This window comes from Coturnix japonica, chromosome 6 (genome assembly GCF_001577835.2).
Source record: "Coturnix japonica isolate 7356 chromosome 6, Coturnix japonica 2.1, whole genome shotgun sequence".
NCBI classification, from domain to species: Eukaryota; Metazoa; Chordata; class Aves; order Galliformes; family Phasianidae; genus Coturnix; species Coturnix japonica.
The window spans coordinates 29,108,277-29,120,948 of NC_029521.1; the positions used below are offsets into that span (position 1 = coordinate 29,108,277).

The 12,672-nt window shown below is 48.9% G+C and overlaps 1 protein-coding gene across 1 annotated transcript in view; it reads right to left on the reverse strand.

Moving 5' to 3' along the window:
- ADAM12 (ADAM metallopeptidase domain 12) overlaps window positions 1-7,201 on the reverse strand; it is a 151,050-nt gene extending 143,849 nt beyond the window's left edge. The window contains exons 1-2 of the mRNA XM_015867592.2: window positions 6,984-7,201; window positions 2,886-3,168 (exon numbers count right to left, since the gene is read on the reverse strand). Of these exons, the coding sequence (XP_015723078.1) occupies window positions 2,886-2,991 (106 nt within the window). The 5' untranslated portion in view covers window positions 2,992-3,168; window positions 6,984-7,201. The remainder of the gene's footprint in view (window positions 1-2,885; window positions 3,169-6,983) is intronic.
- Between the last annotated feature and the right edge of the window lie 5,471 nt (window positions 7,202-12,672).

Genomic DNA, 12,672 nt, shown 5'->3' on the forward strand with positions numbered 1-12,672 from the left:
CACAGTGATAAATCAGTCAGGATTAGGATGTGAGAGGTCTGACCAAGGCTGGTGGAGGACCAAATCGGCCCTCACATGAATTCAGCTTTTTAAAAACAGAATTTCATGATCAAAAGCATCTCTGGCAGCTGACAATGGAAGCAACAGATAAACACAGCCCCGCTTCTGCATGGAAAGCAGCCCAAAATGGAGCCTTGAGATCGGGGATGCTCGGTGCATCTGGATGGCGACCTTCCCAAAAATCTCAAGGAAAGCAAGAGGTGAGAAAACACCAGCAGCAAGCCGGCAGCTCGCCAGGGAGCGGAGAGCTAATGATGCGAACACGATGGGGAGAGCGGGCATAATGTCCTCAGCTGGTGTATTTTGGCAGGGATCTATGGAGCCCCGCGGGCAGGGGCAGCCCGTGCCAGGCTGTCTGCAGGGGAGCAGATAGGGATAATCGTCAGACAAGGAGGTGATTATACACAGACCGTAAATATCCACCACACACACTCAGATGGTGTGAAAGAAGACAGTGTTTGAAATGAGCTCAAAGTGTGTCGGAGAGATCAGTCCTGAAGTGAGAGACAGGGAAAGATGCATCTGTAATTTGTTCCCGTTATGGTCAATGCGGTTGAGATCAGAAGCAAAACTACAAGAAACCAGGCAGAAAAAGTTACTTTAATGGAAGGTAAAGAATTTCAGACTGCAATTTTAGGCTTTTCTCTCTTCCCGCTGCTCTGCCAGCTAATACCCAACACCTTAAAGAGATTTAGGAGGTCTCCCAACGTGCACTGATTTGGAGCTCACCTTCATACACCATCACTTCCATTGCCTGCCCTGCAGATAAACAAAGGCCTCGATTCTGCAGAAGATTACACAGAGATTGAAATTTAGGCATCTGACTAAACCTATGAGATTAGATCTTATCCTTCCAGATACCTTCCATCAGGGTAACAAAGCAGAATCGGCTTTGCTCTCTTGCCGAGGCCAACACTGCAGTGAGCTCTCCATGAGGACAACAATAACCAAGAGCTGGCAATTCTGGCAGCTGGAAAACACAACTGTAAAGCTGGGATATTTGGAAAAGGAATTCAGTCTGAAAGTGAAAGGCGAGGCTACTGTAAGTTTTCTGGCTGTAACTCGGTTATTCCTGTCCAAGATTGGAACGGCCACCAGGGCAGCCCCAGGGGATTTGTGCCTCTTGCCTTTTCCAACAATCACATCTCAAAACTGATTTTCGAGGCATTTCACAATGCAGACTGCTCGACTTATCACTACGTGTAAGGGATTATTCTTTGGCAGCTTTGTCTCCGAGCTTGCTGAGGAGCACTGATGGACAAATCCTGGTCAAGGGCTGAGCAATCCTTTGTCTAAAGGACACAGACAGACAAGACCAGGCAACTGCTGGTCGAAGTTGGCCAGGTCTTTTGTCTGAAGGTTTGCAGGTCAGGGGCAACGATAGGGTGAGAGAAGTAGCAGCTTAATGGCCGGGGTGCAGCCTTTTGTGTGGGCTCATCTCGAGGGAGGTAACGATCTCAGAGGTGCTAGACGTGACTCTTACCGAGGTGCCCAGGAATGCCACGTTGGCAGAAGAAGGATAAAAAAGGCTGGGCAGTGTCCTGGACCCAGCAGCAGGTGGCTACGACTTTCAGCACATCTGCCACCAAGAAAGCAGCAAGGCTGAAGCTGTTCTCTACTTCCACAAGGGAAAAAAAGAAAGAAAAGAGTTATGAAAGGAGAGGATGCCTAAATCCAGCTGAGCTACAACAGACAGAAGACATCACTACTGCTCAACACCTGCCATGAGGACATGAAGCTGATGGACACTTCCCACAGAGCATCAGTGCAAATGCAGCCTTAGAAACTCAGCTCGGCTCTTTGGGAATTCCATAATGCAGGTCGTGGGGTTTCTACACCACTCACTGTTTCTCTCTCTTATCTTAGTGTTAAATCCAAGCCACCCACCTCCTGCCCTTTAATTTCACTGCAGGGTCATCTTCTTTGGGGTATGCTCATATCTCCGTTGTGCACCCACAACAATGCTTTGGTGCAAGATTGGTTCTACACCAATGCAAAGCAAAGCTTCACATCCCCTTAATCCACAACAAGAATCATGAAGGTTAGAAAACACTTCTAGGATCCCCGACCCCAGCCCATCCTCCCCCCCTGCCCACATGCCTCAGTGCTACATCTCTGCTCCTGAGCGCCTCCAGGGATGATGACCTCCCCGCTCCATGGGCAGCTGTGTCAGTGCCTCACTGCTCTATTGGAGAAGAAATCGTTCCTAATACCCGACCTGACCCCCCCGAGCAACCACCTCTCATCCTAAGTACTCAATTCAATGCATTAACTTCCTCAGCCTGCCCCGTCCCCATATCCTTCACTTAGCAAACAGTCGCCGTGCATAAACTTGGAGACAACTAAAAGTTTACAGAGCTTAAATTTACAAACACCAAAAGTTTGTACCGACGCTCAGAGCCCCACGCGCAGCTGAGCGGTGCTCCGTGCGTTTCCAACGAGAGGATCTCCCTCCCTTCTCTATTGCCACACGAAATCTGCACTGTCAGCTGCTGCTGAACGGCAGGAGGAGGACGGGGCAGCGACCCACGCAGGTCGCCCAGCAGCCGCAGCTCAGTCGGGATGAAGCAAAATCCTGCCCGAGCTCTGAGTTGGGAAGCACCGAACCCAAAGCCGTTCCCTGCTCTGCATTTACCCACCCCCTGCCCGGGGCCCGGGGAGCGAAATGCGGAGCGAAGTGTTGGGGGGGGATGCGGGAGATCCGCACGCACAGCGCCCGGCACCGCGGGGCTCCGGGCGGGGGGAGCGGAGCCTGGAAATGGAGCTGGGGCTGAGGAAGGGCTGCAAACCCTCCCCGTGTCCGCCTGCGGATCTCGGGGACTTACCTCCCGCTCGGGGTGATGCGAGGAGCATTGCGCTGAGGATCAGCAGCAGCACGGAGGGACGCGGAGCCGGGGAGCGCTGCCGCTCCGCACGGAGACGCTTTGACATCTTAACCCGGACTGAGGGAGACAAACTTTCATCAGCTGGGGCTGGAGAGCAGCACCATCATATACAGTTACAGAGAGGAGCGAGCCGGGACTCAGGATGTGAGAGATTTCCTGCATGCAGTTAACTCCAAACCCCTCCTGCTCCTGCATCAGCCGCTGATGAGTTGGGCTCTGCTTTCTTAGGGGAAAAAAAAAGTTTGGTGTTTTTTTTTTTTCTCTTCTGTTTCAAGATTTCCTCCCCTCCCCCCCCGCTCCCTCCCTCCCTTCCCTCTCTTTTGGCGAGGCTGCTGCCCCATTCCCGCAGCTCTTTGCTCTAAGTACCCAACAACACTCGGGCAGAGCTGCCAGATGCATTTGTTCAAACCTTCAAACGATCGTTACTAACTGGGAGAATAACCTAACACGGATTATCTAATCCTTGGTTTGCCACCAAAGCACACGGAGTGCCCACGCGTTGCACGGTGCTGCAGAGCAACAGAAAGTTCCCGGTCCTACAAACCAACACAGAACTTCATAGTGCAGTTTTATTTTGGGGTCGGTTTTTCCCAGTTTTGCAGTTTGGATGTTGACTGGTACACGGGGGGAAGGAAGGGTGGGCATCAGATTGTATATTAGGAACTATTTCATCTCCAAAAGAGCAGTGAGGGGCTGGCACAGCTGCCCAGGGACTGGGGGTGAGGGGGGGGGGACTGTCCCTGGAGGTGCTCCAGATCCATGGGGATGTGGCACTGAAAGGATGTGGGCAGTGGTCATGGGAGGTTTAGGTTGGATATTGGGAGGAAGTTTTTCATCCAGAGGGTGGTGACGCACTGGAACAGGTTGCCCAAGGAGGCTGCGGATGCCCCATCCCTGCAGGCATTCAAGGCCAGGCTGGATGTGGCTCTGGGCAGCCTGGGCTGCTTGTTGGTGGCCCTGCACATGGCAGGGGGTTGGAACTGGATGAGCACTGTGGGCCTTTGCAACCCAGACCATTCTGTGACTCTATGATCCCATGATGGGATGGGTTGGGGATCTGAGAGGTCTTTCCAACCCTGATGGCCCCATGGTTCCTTGTAGGGACATGGGCAGTGGGCATGGCGGGCATGGGTTGCACTGGGGGATCTTTTCCAGCCTTAGAGATTCTGTGATTTTATGTACGGCTTCAAGTCTCTAAGTGCAAAATGATCCCTGCTTCACCATTATCAACTACATGTTAGCAGGTAGGCTCAGCGTGGTTTCATCCCTTACAGCCAAAACTAACCATCTCCATTGCCCTTATTAAGTAGATGCGCAGTCCACGTAGCACAGACTTGCAGGAAAGGGGCAGGAAAGCCATCAAGTCATTTTTATGCTTTGAAGGCCTCTTCCCCCATTTAAAGAAAAAAAGAAGTATCAGTCAAAGGGAACCAAGGGCTTTTAAATGGAGTTTTGGTAATCCCACGTGGCTTTTCACTGAAGTGGCAGTGTTTTTATTATGAGTACCAATATTCACTAACAGAGAAATGCAGAGCCAGTTATATCTTGGTCATAGAATCATAGAATCATAGAATCATAGAATTAGCCAGGTTGGAATAAGACCTTGAAGGTCATCAAGTCCAACCTCAGCCTAACCAGTACCCTAACTCTAACAACCCTGCACTGAATCATATCCCTGAGTACCACATCCAAATGGCTCTTAAACACAACCAGGGTGGCTTCATTCTCCAGCATGAATGAATATAATCCAGTTCCTCCTCCAAATCGCAACAAGGAAGGAAGCATTGCTTGCATCGTACTGCACTAATTTCATGGGGTTGGAGTTGATACATTGATAGTTCATCACAAAAAGGCCCCAGATATTTGCTGAGCAACAGACTGAAAGGAACCCTACCAAATTGTGACAGCTCTGGTGAACAACAGTAATATTCACAGCCTCCTCAGAACCCTTCTGTAAAACACAAACCAACACCAACCCAACAGGGAAAAGCAAAGTTAACCTGCAGTGCTCCTGCTTCACCGCTCTGCGCCCAGGAGAGGCCGAGCCTTGACTTTTCCTTTCTCATGTCAAACCACCTCCCACAATTAGTTTTACGAGGCCTGGCTTATCCCCTTACCAAGAACAAGGGCGAGTTTCCCTGCAGGAAATGAAAATTGCATCCAGGTTGTGGGGCTGCTTCAAAGGGGCACAGCCCCAGCAGGCAGGTCGCTCCCTGCCTCCTGCAGCTTTGTTCTCAGTGCTGCCGGGGGGGCACCGCTTCCCAGCTCCTATTTACCTTTGTCTTTTTGCTACTTACACATTTTTCTTCTTCATTTTTTTCTTTTCCTCCCTGTCTTCCTGCCTGGCCGTATTTTCCTTTGCTGTATTTATTTTTCCTTCACTTCAACCCTGTGTAACTATTCTCTCCCAGATGCGCTTCCCTCGGTGCTGGCTTAGGGCTGCCCCACAGTAGCAGCGGGGTGTGAACAGCTCAGAGATCTTTTCACTTCATCTTTACAGCCCATCACCAAACTCATGGCCATTCCCCTCTGTTAGGACAGACAGAGGGTGGCAAACGTTTCAGGCTCAGCCTCCCACTGCATCGCTTCCCTTTATTCTTCCATCACTTCCCCCTGGTTATCAAGGGGATATCAGGAACAGTTTTGTCTCTGAAAGGCATTGCAACAGACTGCCCATGGAGCAGTGGGGGTCACCATCCCTGGAGGCATTCAGGAACTGTGGATATGTGGCACTGAGCAACACAGTGATGGGCACAAGGGGGATGGGTTGAGATTGGATTTAGAGATCTGAGAGGGCCTTTCCCTCCACACTGCCGCTGTGCCACTTGGAAAGGGCAGCTCAGAGGAGCTTAATGTTCAGCTTGCATCTAAAATCCATGTAGAAAGTCCACGTGTTTTTTAACAGCTCACATCTGACTGTATCAGGATGCAGGCAATAAGTTTGGACTCCGGTCATCAAATTACTTGTTCATGCAGAAGCTCTTTTTCGTATGGCACCAGAAAGGTCAGTTCAGAAGAGAGATGTATGGAAAAGACCAGTATGGAATAACTAACCTGGAAAGAGCATGACGTGAGGGTTAGTGCAGACAACAGGAGATGCACTGAGGGAAGCATCAACTCCCATTGGCAGAAAGAGTTTTGAGGAGTCAGCTGCTTCTGTAGACCCATCTGCTTTTGAATATCCCATAACTGCAGCATCGAGTGCTATCCAGAAATGCAAGCCTTTCTATTCCCATACGTGCCCAAAGGCACGAAGACTTGCCTGGGCTTAGCTACAGGCATCTGCACTTTTGGGGCCTCCAGACTGAAGTTTTTTGCTTCGGTATTATAAACAAAACAAAACAAAAAACATTCATTTTCTCTTTGAAAGCTGCGTGTCCCCCCCCCCCGCCAGCCGCTGAGACTTTGTGTCTCCAGCCCTCCCTCACTTCATTAACTCTCTGCAGAATCTAGATCCTGCTGAATGGTGACTGCAGGGGCAGATTGCAGCGCTCTGTAATTAACAGGCGGAGATGGAGCATGTTATGGCATGACCCTTCGCCACAGAGCTCTGCTGCAGACCCGTCCCAGTGCTCCGACAGCTCCCAGGAATAGCATCCATCCGCTCTGTGCTCTGGGGTGAAATACTTGCTGTGTTATATGGATCCGGGTAGTTATACTGTGCATACTTGGGAGAAGTTGCATTCTCTAGATTTCCTGATCTATGAGGGCAAGTTTCCATTCTGCGTATCTCACTGTGTGTGCACACCCTGCTGGGCTGTCACGCTGCCTCAAGCTGTGCTGAGTGCCCGAAGCGAGGTGTTAAGCCCATGAAATGCAATGCAAGCTCAGCAAGTTTCCCCCTGTGCTATCAATAGATAAGCCCCTCCCTTCCTTCCCCTTTGCAGCTCCCTGCTTTGCTCTCAGCCTTGTCCACATCCTGTCCCAAAAGTCCCATGATGCTGAATTCACCCACCATTGCTCGGACCTCTGAGCAGAGGCAGCACCACCCAGCACCCTGCTGCCATCACTGACCTGCACCTCCATCCCAGTACCCACCTGGTGTCCCTAATTCCATGGAGAGCCTCCTTGGTTGCATGTATGCAAGAGATGCTTACAAAGTTGAGTTTGGTTGAGCAGAGCTTGCTTCTTTATGAGATGTCCTTGTGGGTGCAGGAAGGAGCAGAGCCCTTGTAGGGAGCCAAGGATGGCTGCAGCCCATGGAGTCTGTAACACTGAATTGAAAGAATCACAGGATCATTAAGGCTAGGAAGGAACTCTCAGATCCCCAAGCTCAACCCCAGCCCACCCCCATTATGCCTAGTGCCACATCCCCATGGCTCTGGAACACCTCTGGGGTTGGTGATCCATCCCCCCCCATCCCTGGAGGTGCCCATGGCCATGGATGTGTTCTGTGCAGCCTGAGCTGGGGGTACAGCCAGCCCACAGCAGGGGTGGGAAGTGGATGAGCTTTAAGATCCCTTCCAACCAAAGCCATTCTGGAATTGATATTCAAGTATCACAGGAGGGATGGTGGTCGGGACATGAGCACATCACCCTCCTGCCCTGCCCCACTGCTCTGCAACACCATGCTGAAAAACAGCTTCTTCTCTCCAGCAAAACGGGGGAGGAGGGTCAGCTGTAGTGCTGATTAAGCTCTCTATAGTGCTTTATAGGGAAACTACACAGCCTGTTGCAGCCTGCTGTAACAGGGCCAAGGGTGAAAAAGCCACGAGGAGCTCAAGCAAGGGCAAACAAAGAAACCCACCGCTCCAAGGATACAGGACCTTCACCACAACAACAGCAACCCCTGAATTCTTCAGCAGTTAAAACACAAAGACCCAAACCTCAGGCTCTCCCTCGTTACATTCTTTTCCTGTAGCATAAACCCTCGGTCATGCAAACACAGAGCTCTGAGAGCAGCCCCCCAAGCCACGGAGCCTCCCTGTTCCCCTCCTCTCATCTCCATAAATCACCAGGCTCTGGTGTGGCTGTGCAGCCCCAGAGCTCTGCATGTCCCTGGGGTGCTGCCACGTTCCTGCCCTGCAACACTGCAGACAGTGGTGACCGTGCTCCCCAAAGCCCAAAGCAGAGGGATGTGGCTCTGCAGTGGGATCACAGAATGGCCTGGGTTGAAAAGGCTCATCCAGTTTCAACCCCTCTGCTATGTGCAGGGTCATCAACCTCCAGACCAGGCTGCCCAGAGCCACATCCAGCCTGGATCCTCGTATCAGACAGAGCAGACTGTAAGCAGGAGGGTTTCCTGAGCTACAAACCCTTCAGATACAACAACTTTCTACATAAGTTTTTTCTGACTCCAGACCAGACTTGGAGAATAAACGCTTTGATCCATTGCTGCAGATTTCAGTGTCTCCCTGAAAACAAAAGGAAAAGAATCCCACAGATTTTTACACGTCTCACAAGAGGACAGTATTCAACTCAGACCAAAATTATGAAGTCATATATTTTTAGCATTCCTGTCTAGCCACAAAACAATGCAACATCCATCATCATAAATGCTGGGGCAGTAAATTAGAAGGACAGCGTATTTTTTTGGATGGTTTTTAAAGAATAAAGTGTTTCTAATGGGAAATCTAAGAGAAATCATTCAAAAGTATTGAGGTTTGCATCCTGGCAGAATGAAATCAATTAGCTTCTAATCTCGTATCTTTTAGGGATGGAAGGGCGAAGCAGAGCTGCTTTTATAGGCATTCTCTGATTGTAACTTCCTTCAAAACTTGCTTCAGCTCACAAACACAGCGAGTGAAATCTCAGAACTAAAACAAATAGAAGCAAGTGTTGGTTTTGGAACATCAGCTAATAGTATTAGATGGAACAGCCAGCCCATAATTATATATCTTTCATGCAGTTTAGCTTATGCCATTATATAATTAAATTTAGACCATCGAGCCCTCAAAGTTATCTTTTTCCATAATAACTAACACAAAAATTATATATGTGCTCCCAGTAGCATTACGAGTTAAGTATAGACTTGGTGACACTTTGCAGTAAGCGGGCATTCATTACCAATCCCTCACTGCAGTAACATTAGTCACGGAGAACTCATGTGGATCTAATGTGTGGTGTATCTGTCTGTAAGTCACATTGCAGAATAACAGGGAATTCCCTCTCTGGGACATAACTGCAGTGCTGAAGTGCAGTGCTCAGGGGAGGTGGTCCTGTTGTCACTGCCTCGCTGCCATGATAAGTCTCCAGCTTGGGATTGACCCATGGAGTAGAGCATCCTTTCCTCATCGTTCCCCCCACGTCCTCTGATCCCCTCACATCTCCTGATTCAGCTTCTGGCTGAATTCAGGAGGACACCAATCCCACGACCTCCTTTTCATAGATGCATACAGCATCCTGAGTTGGAAGAGACTCGTAAGGATCACTGAGTCTGACTCAAGTTTGATAACAAACTTTACCAAATCATAGAATCATATGGAAGGGACCTCAAAGATCATCCAGATCCAACCCCCACTATGAATAGGACTACCAGCCACTAAATCACACACCAGATCCAGGGCCCCATCCCACCTAGCCCTGAGCACCTGATGTACATCATGTCATCCCAGAAGGAGATATGGGGAGCTCCCTTCTTTTAGGGAATCAGAAGCTCTAAGAACCATGAAAACATCGAATACAATGGGAAGTCTCCACATTACTCAGGCACAGCTTCATGAACTGCAAAGGCTTTCCTTTTAAAACATGTTAGATAGCGTATTATTAGACAGCCCAAATTTGTGCCATTTCTTCTCCTTTTTTAATCATTCTGCAGCTGCCAGAGAGATGATACACCTCATTATCTTGTTCTGTGGGTCATCTAAAATGGATATGAAGTAATTCTACCTCCTGCAGCTTTGGGAAGGAGCCAAGGAGAAGTAGGATAAGATGCCTGACCAAATTTAAATAAAGAAATAAAGGAATGAAATTAGAATATGCTTTTTATTTCCAACCTAGAAATGTGTTTTCATTTGGCGTGCTGCTTTTGGCAGGTCTGTCGTAACCAAACAGGCTGCTGGAGGAAAAAAACAGGACCTCCCAAAACACTCCCAGTTAGCTCAGTGGGGAAACAAGTTTCACTTCCAGAGGCAAACTCGCCCCATGGCCCTACCAGCAGGCAGGACAGCACTGCTCAGCAAGCAGCGTGGGCTCCTCTCTGATCAGGGACCTGGGGAAAGGATTGTTGTCATTTTGATCTCGGTTGAAGATACGTCAAAGCTTGGAAGTATTTTCATCCCTATACTGAGTTTCTCTACCTGCAGCGTATCCTAGCACCTTATTTTATCCTAATCTTTTCTCATGCTGTGGTGTCACAGAATCACAGAATGACCCGGGTTGGAAGGGACCTCAAGGATCATGTAGTTCCAACCCCCCTGCCCGGCAGGGCCACCAAACATACACCTTTACTAGATCAGGTTGCCCAGGGCCCCGTCCAACCTGGTCTTGAACACCTCCAAGGACGGGGCAGCCACAACCTCCCTGGGCAGCCTGTTCCAGGACCTCACCACTCTCCTAGAATGAGGGAATGTTGGGACCTCACAGCCTCACTGCCTGTAATGGGTATATGGGTAATGTGGATGGCAGCACAGGGAGGGCATCTCCCTGGCATCCAACCCACAGCCCTGCTCAGCAAGAAACACACTGAGAAATAAATCACACAGGCTGAAGATGTATGAAATCTGACCCTGTGGGACAACCCCATGCACTGATCCGATCTGCCAGTGAACAAGAGACCAGTCAGTGCTCCCAGAAAGACAATTAGCTGCCCATTAAGCACACAGGAATTCCTGCCCCCAAAGTCAAAGGAGCAAACAGCCCCACAGCAGAGGCAAGTTGGGGTATTTTTGGCCATGAAGCTCGTGCTGTGTGAGATGTATTGGGAATGGATTCCTCCAGAGAGAGCTGCCAGAAATTTTATCCCTTCTTTCCTGTGCCGTTTTCCTTGTAAATCAGCCCTCTCACAAAAAGCATTACACTGACACGGCCAATCTCAGATCCTAAGCAACAAAACTCCAAGCAAGTCTTCCCAGACAGTCTCCTATCTGAGCAGCTGAGTAAATCTGAAGCAACTATTGGTTTGCACACACGTACACAGGAAAATATTTGGGTTTAAGATAAATCCCCAGAATACTGTAACCATCAGCACTTTATATTGCAGTGACTTTCAGCCCTTTAAGATGTGTTCTGTTGGTGGCAGTTGGGCTGGATGATACTGGTGGTCTTTCCCAACCTTGGTGATTCCATGATCCTATGATGCCTGGCAGATGAAATTAATGATGCCAACATGCAAACCAATGCTGTGCCTTGCACACCCAACACAGCTTGTGTTCCACAGATGGACTCCATTTATAACAGTGCAAACTTTAGCCTATCCCAAGCCTAACTCTACTTAGAGGCTTGTATTTAGAAGGAAAAGGCAGAGTTGTTGAGCCTGAGCACCCCAAAACCATCTCACCCTTACCAACACTCACCAAATGCTGTTCTGCACTCGCATACGCACCAGGAGTGAGAAAACAACTCACCAAGGGGCTGAGGAACAACCAGCAGTGCCTACCGTCAGCGGTGCTAATCCTCATATAGTTGTACCCACAGGAAAACGTGCCCCTCCTGCAGCTATGGGTTGTGTGCCAACAGCCAGAGGAGCTGCATCTGAAGAGAAGGAAAATTCCAACACTCAGCCTGCATGGGCGATCTCCAGCACAGGCTGGGAGCTGTCTGTGCAGTGTGCTATCCAGTGGTGAATGCATTCTTTATTTTGAAATGCCTGCAAGTCCAAAGCAAAATTATGCCAATTTTGTCCCTAGCTCTAAAGTTTATTAAGTTGGTGCCTACTTGGTACAGGGCTAAGCCTGTGAGGCTCGTGTTTTTCTGAAGTAATATTTTCCTGTATAATCTATTTTCTATTACAATGACTTAATTGTAGAGCTGAAATGAGAGCCAGGATTGTTTTCTGGATACATTATCAGATACCTTCTTTTCTAAGGCCCAGAAAGAGAAATTAAGCTTACAACAGAGATCACTTCTGTTATTTGGAAGCAAAGGTTTCATATCACATAAAGCATTCCCAGACAGTGATTTGTGTCAGGCATTTTGCTCACTGGATATGCCTCCAAGCTTATTTATAGGAGAAAATTTCCACCTCACATTGCTACATATTGGTCATGTAAAAAACTGCATTTGAAGGAAAATAAAAGCCTTTCAAAGTAACCGTTCTATGAAGTCAAAAGATTTTACCAACAGCCTACCTGCTTTTAGATGGTTTCCTCTGGCTGTCAGAACTACAAGCTTCTTTAAATGTATACTGTAAAGCAGGTGTAAATGTATATAATATTCCCCTATGGTTGCATGCAAGAAGCGTTTCTCACAATTCATCAAACTCGATGAAACCAAGCTGCATTTCTCTGAAGAAATCAAGAAACTGGATGTTAAAGAACCAAGGGGGAAAAACACCAGGTTCCTACTGAGCTCCGAGGGGATTTGGGCACCAGGAAATGTCTGCAGCTGTTGTAGTGAGCTCTAACTGGAAGAAAGATGGTAAGGTAACCCTTCTGGTCCAGGCTAGGAGGATACACGTGTCGGTGCATTCACTACTAAAACCCATCGCTGTGGGGTGGAGGCCCTCCTGTCTGAGGCAGGCCATGCGTTCCTTATGGAGGGCAGCAGAGATTGGTGAACCCAGAGGGGAGCAGAACAACATGCAGGTGAGCTGAGAACACTGAGGGATGTCCTTTTTGCAGTTCTTTTT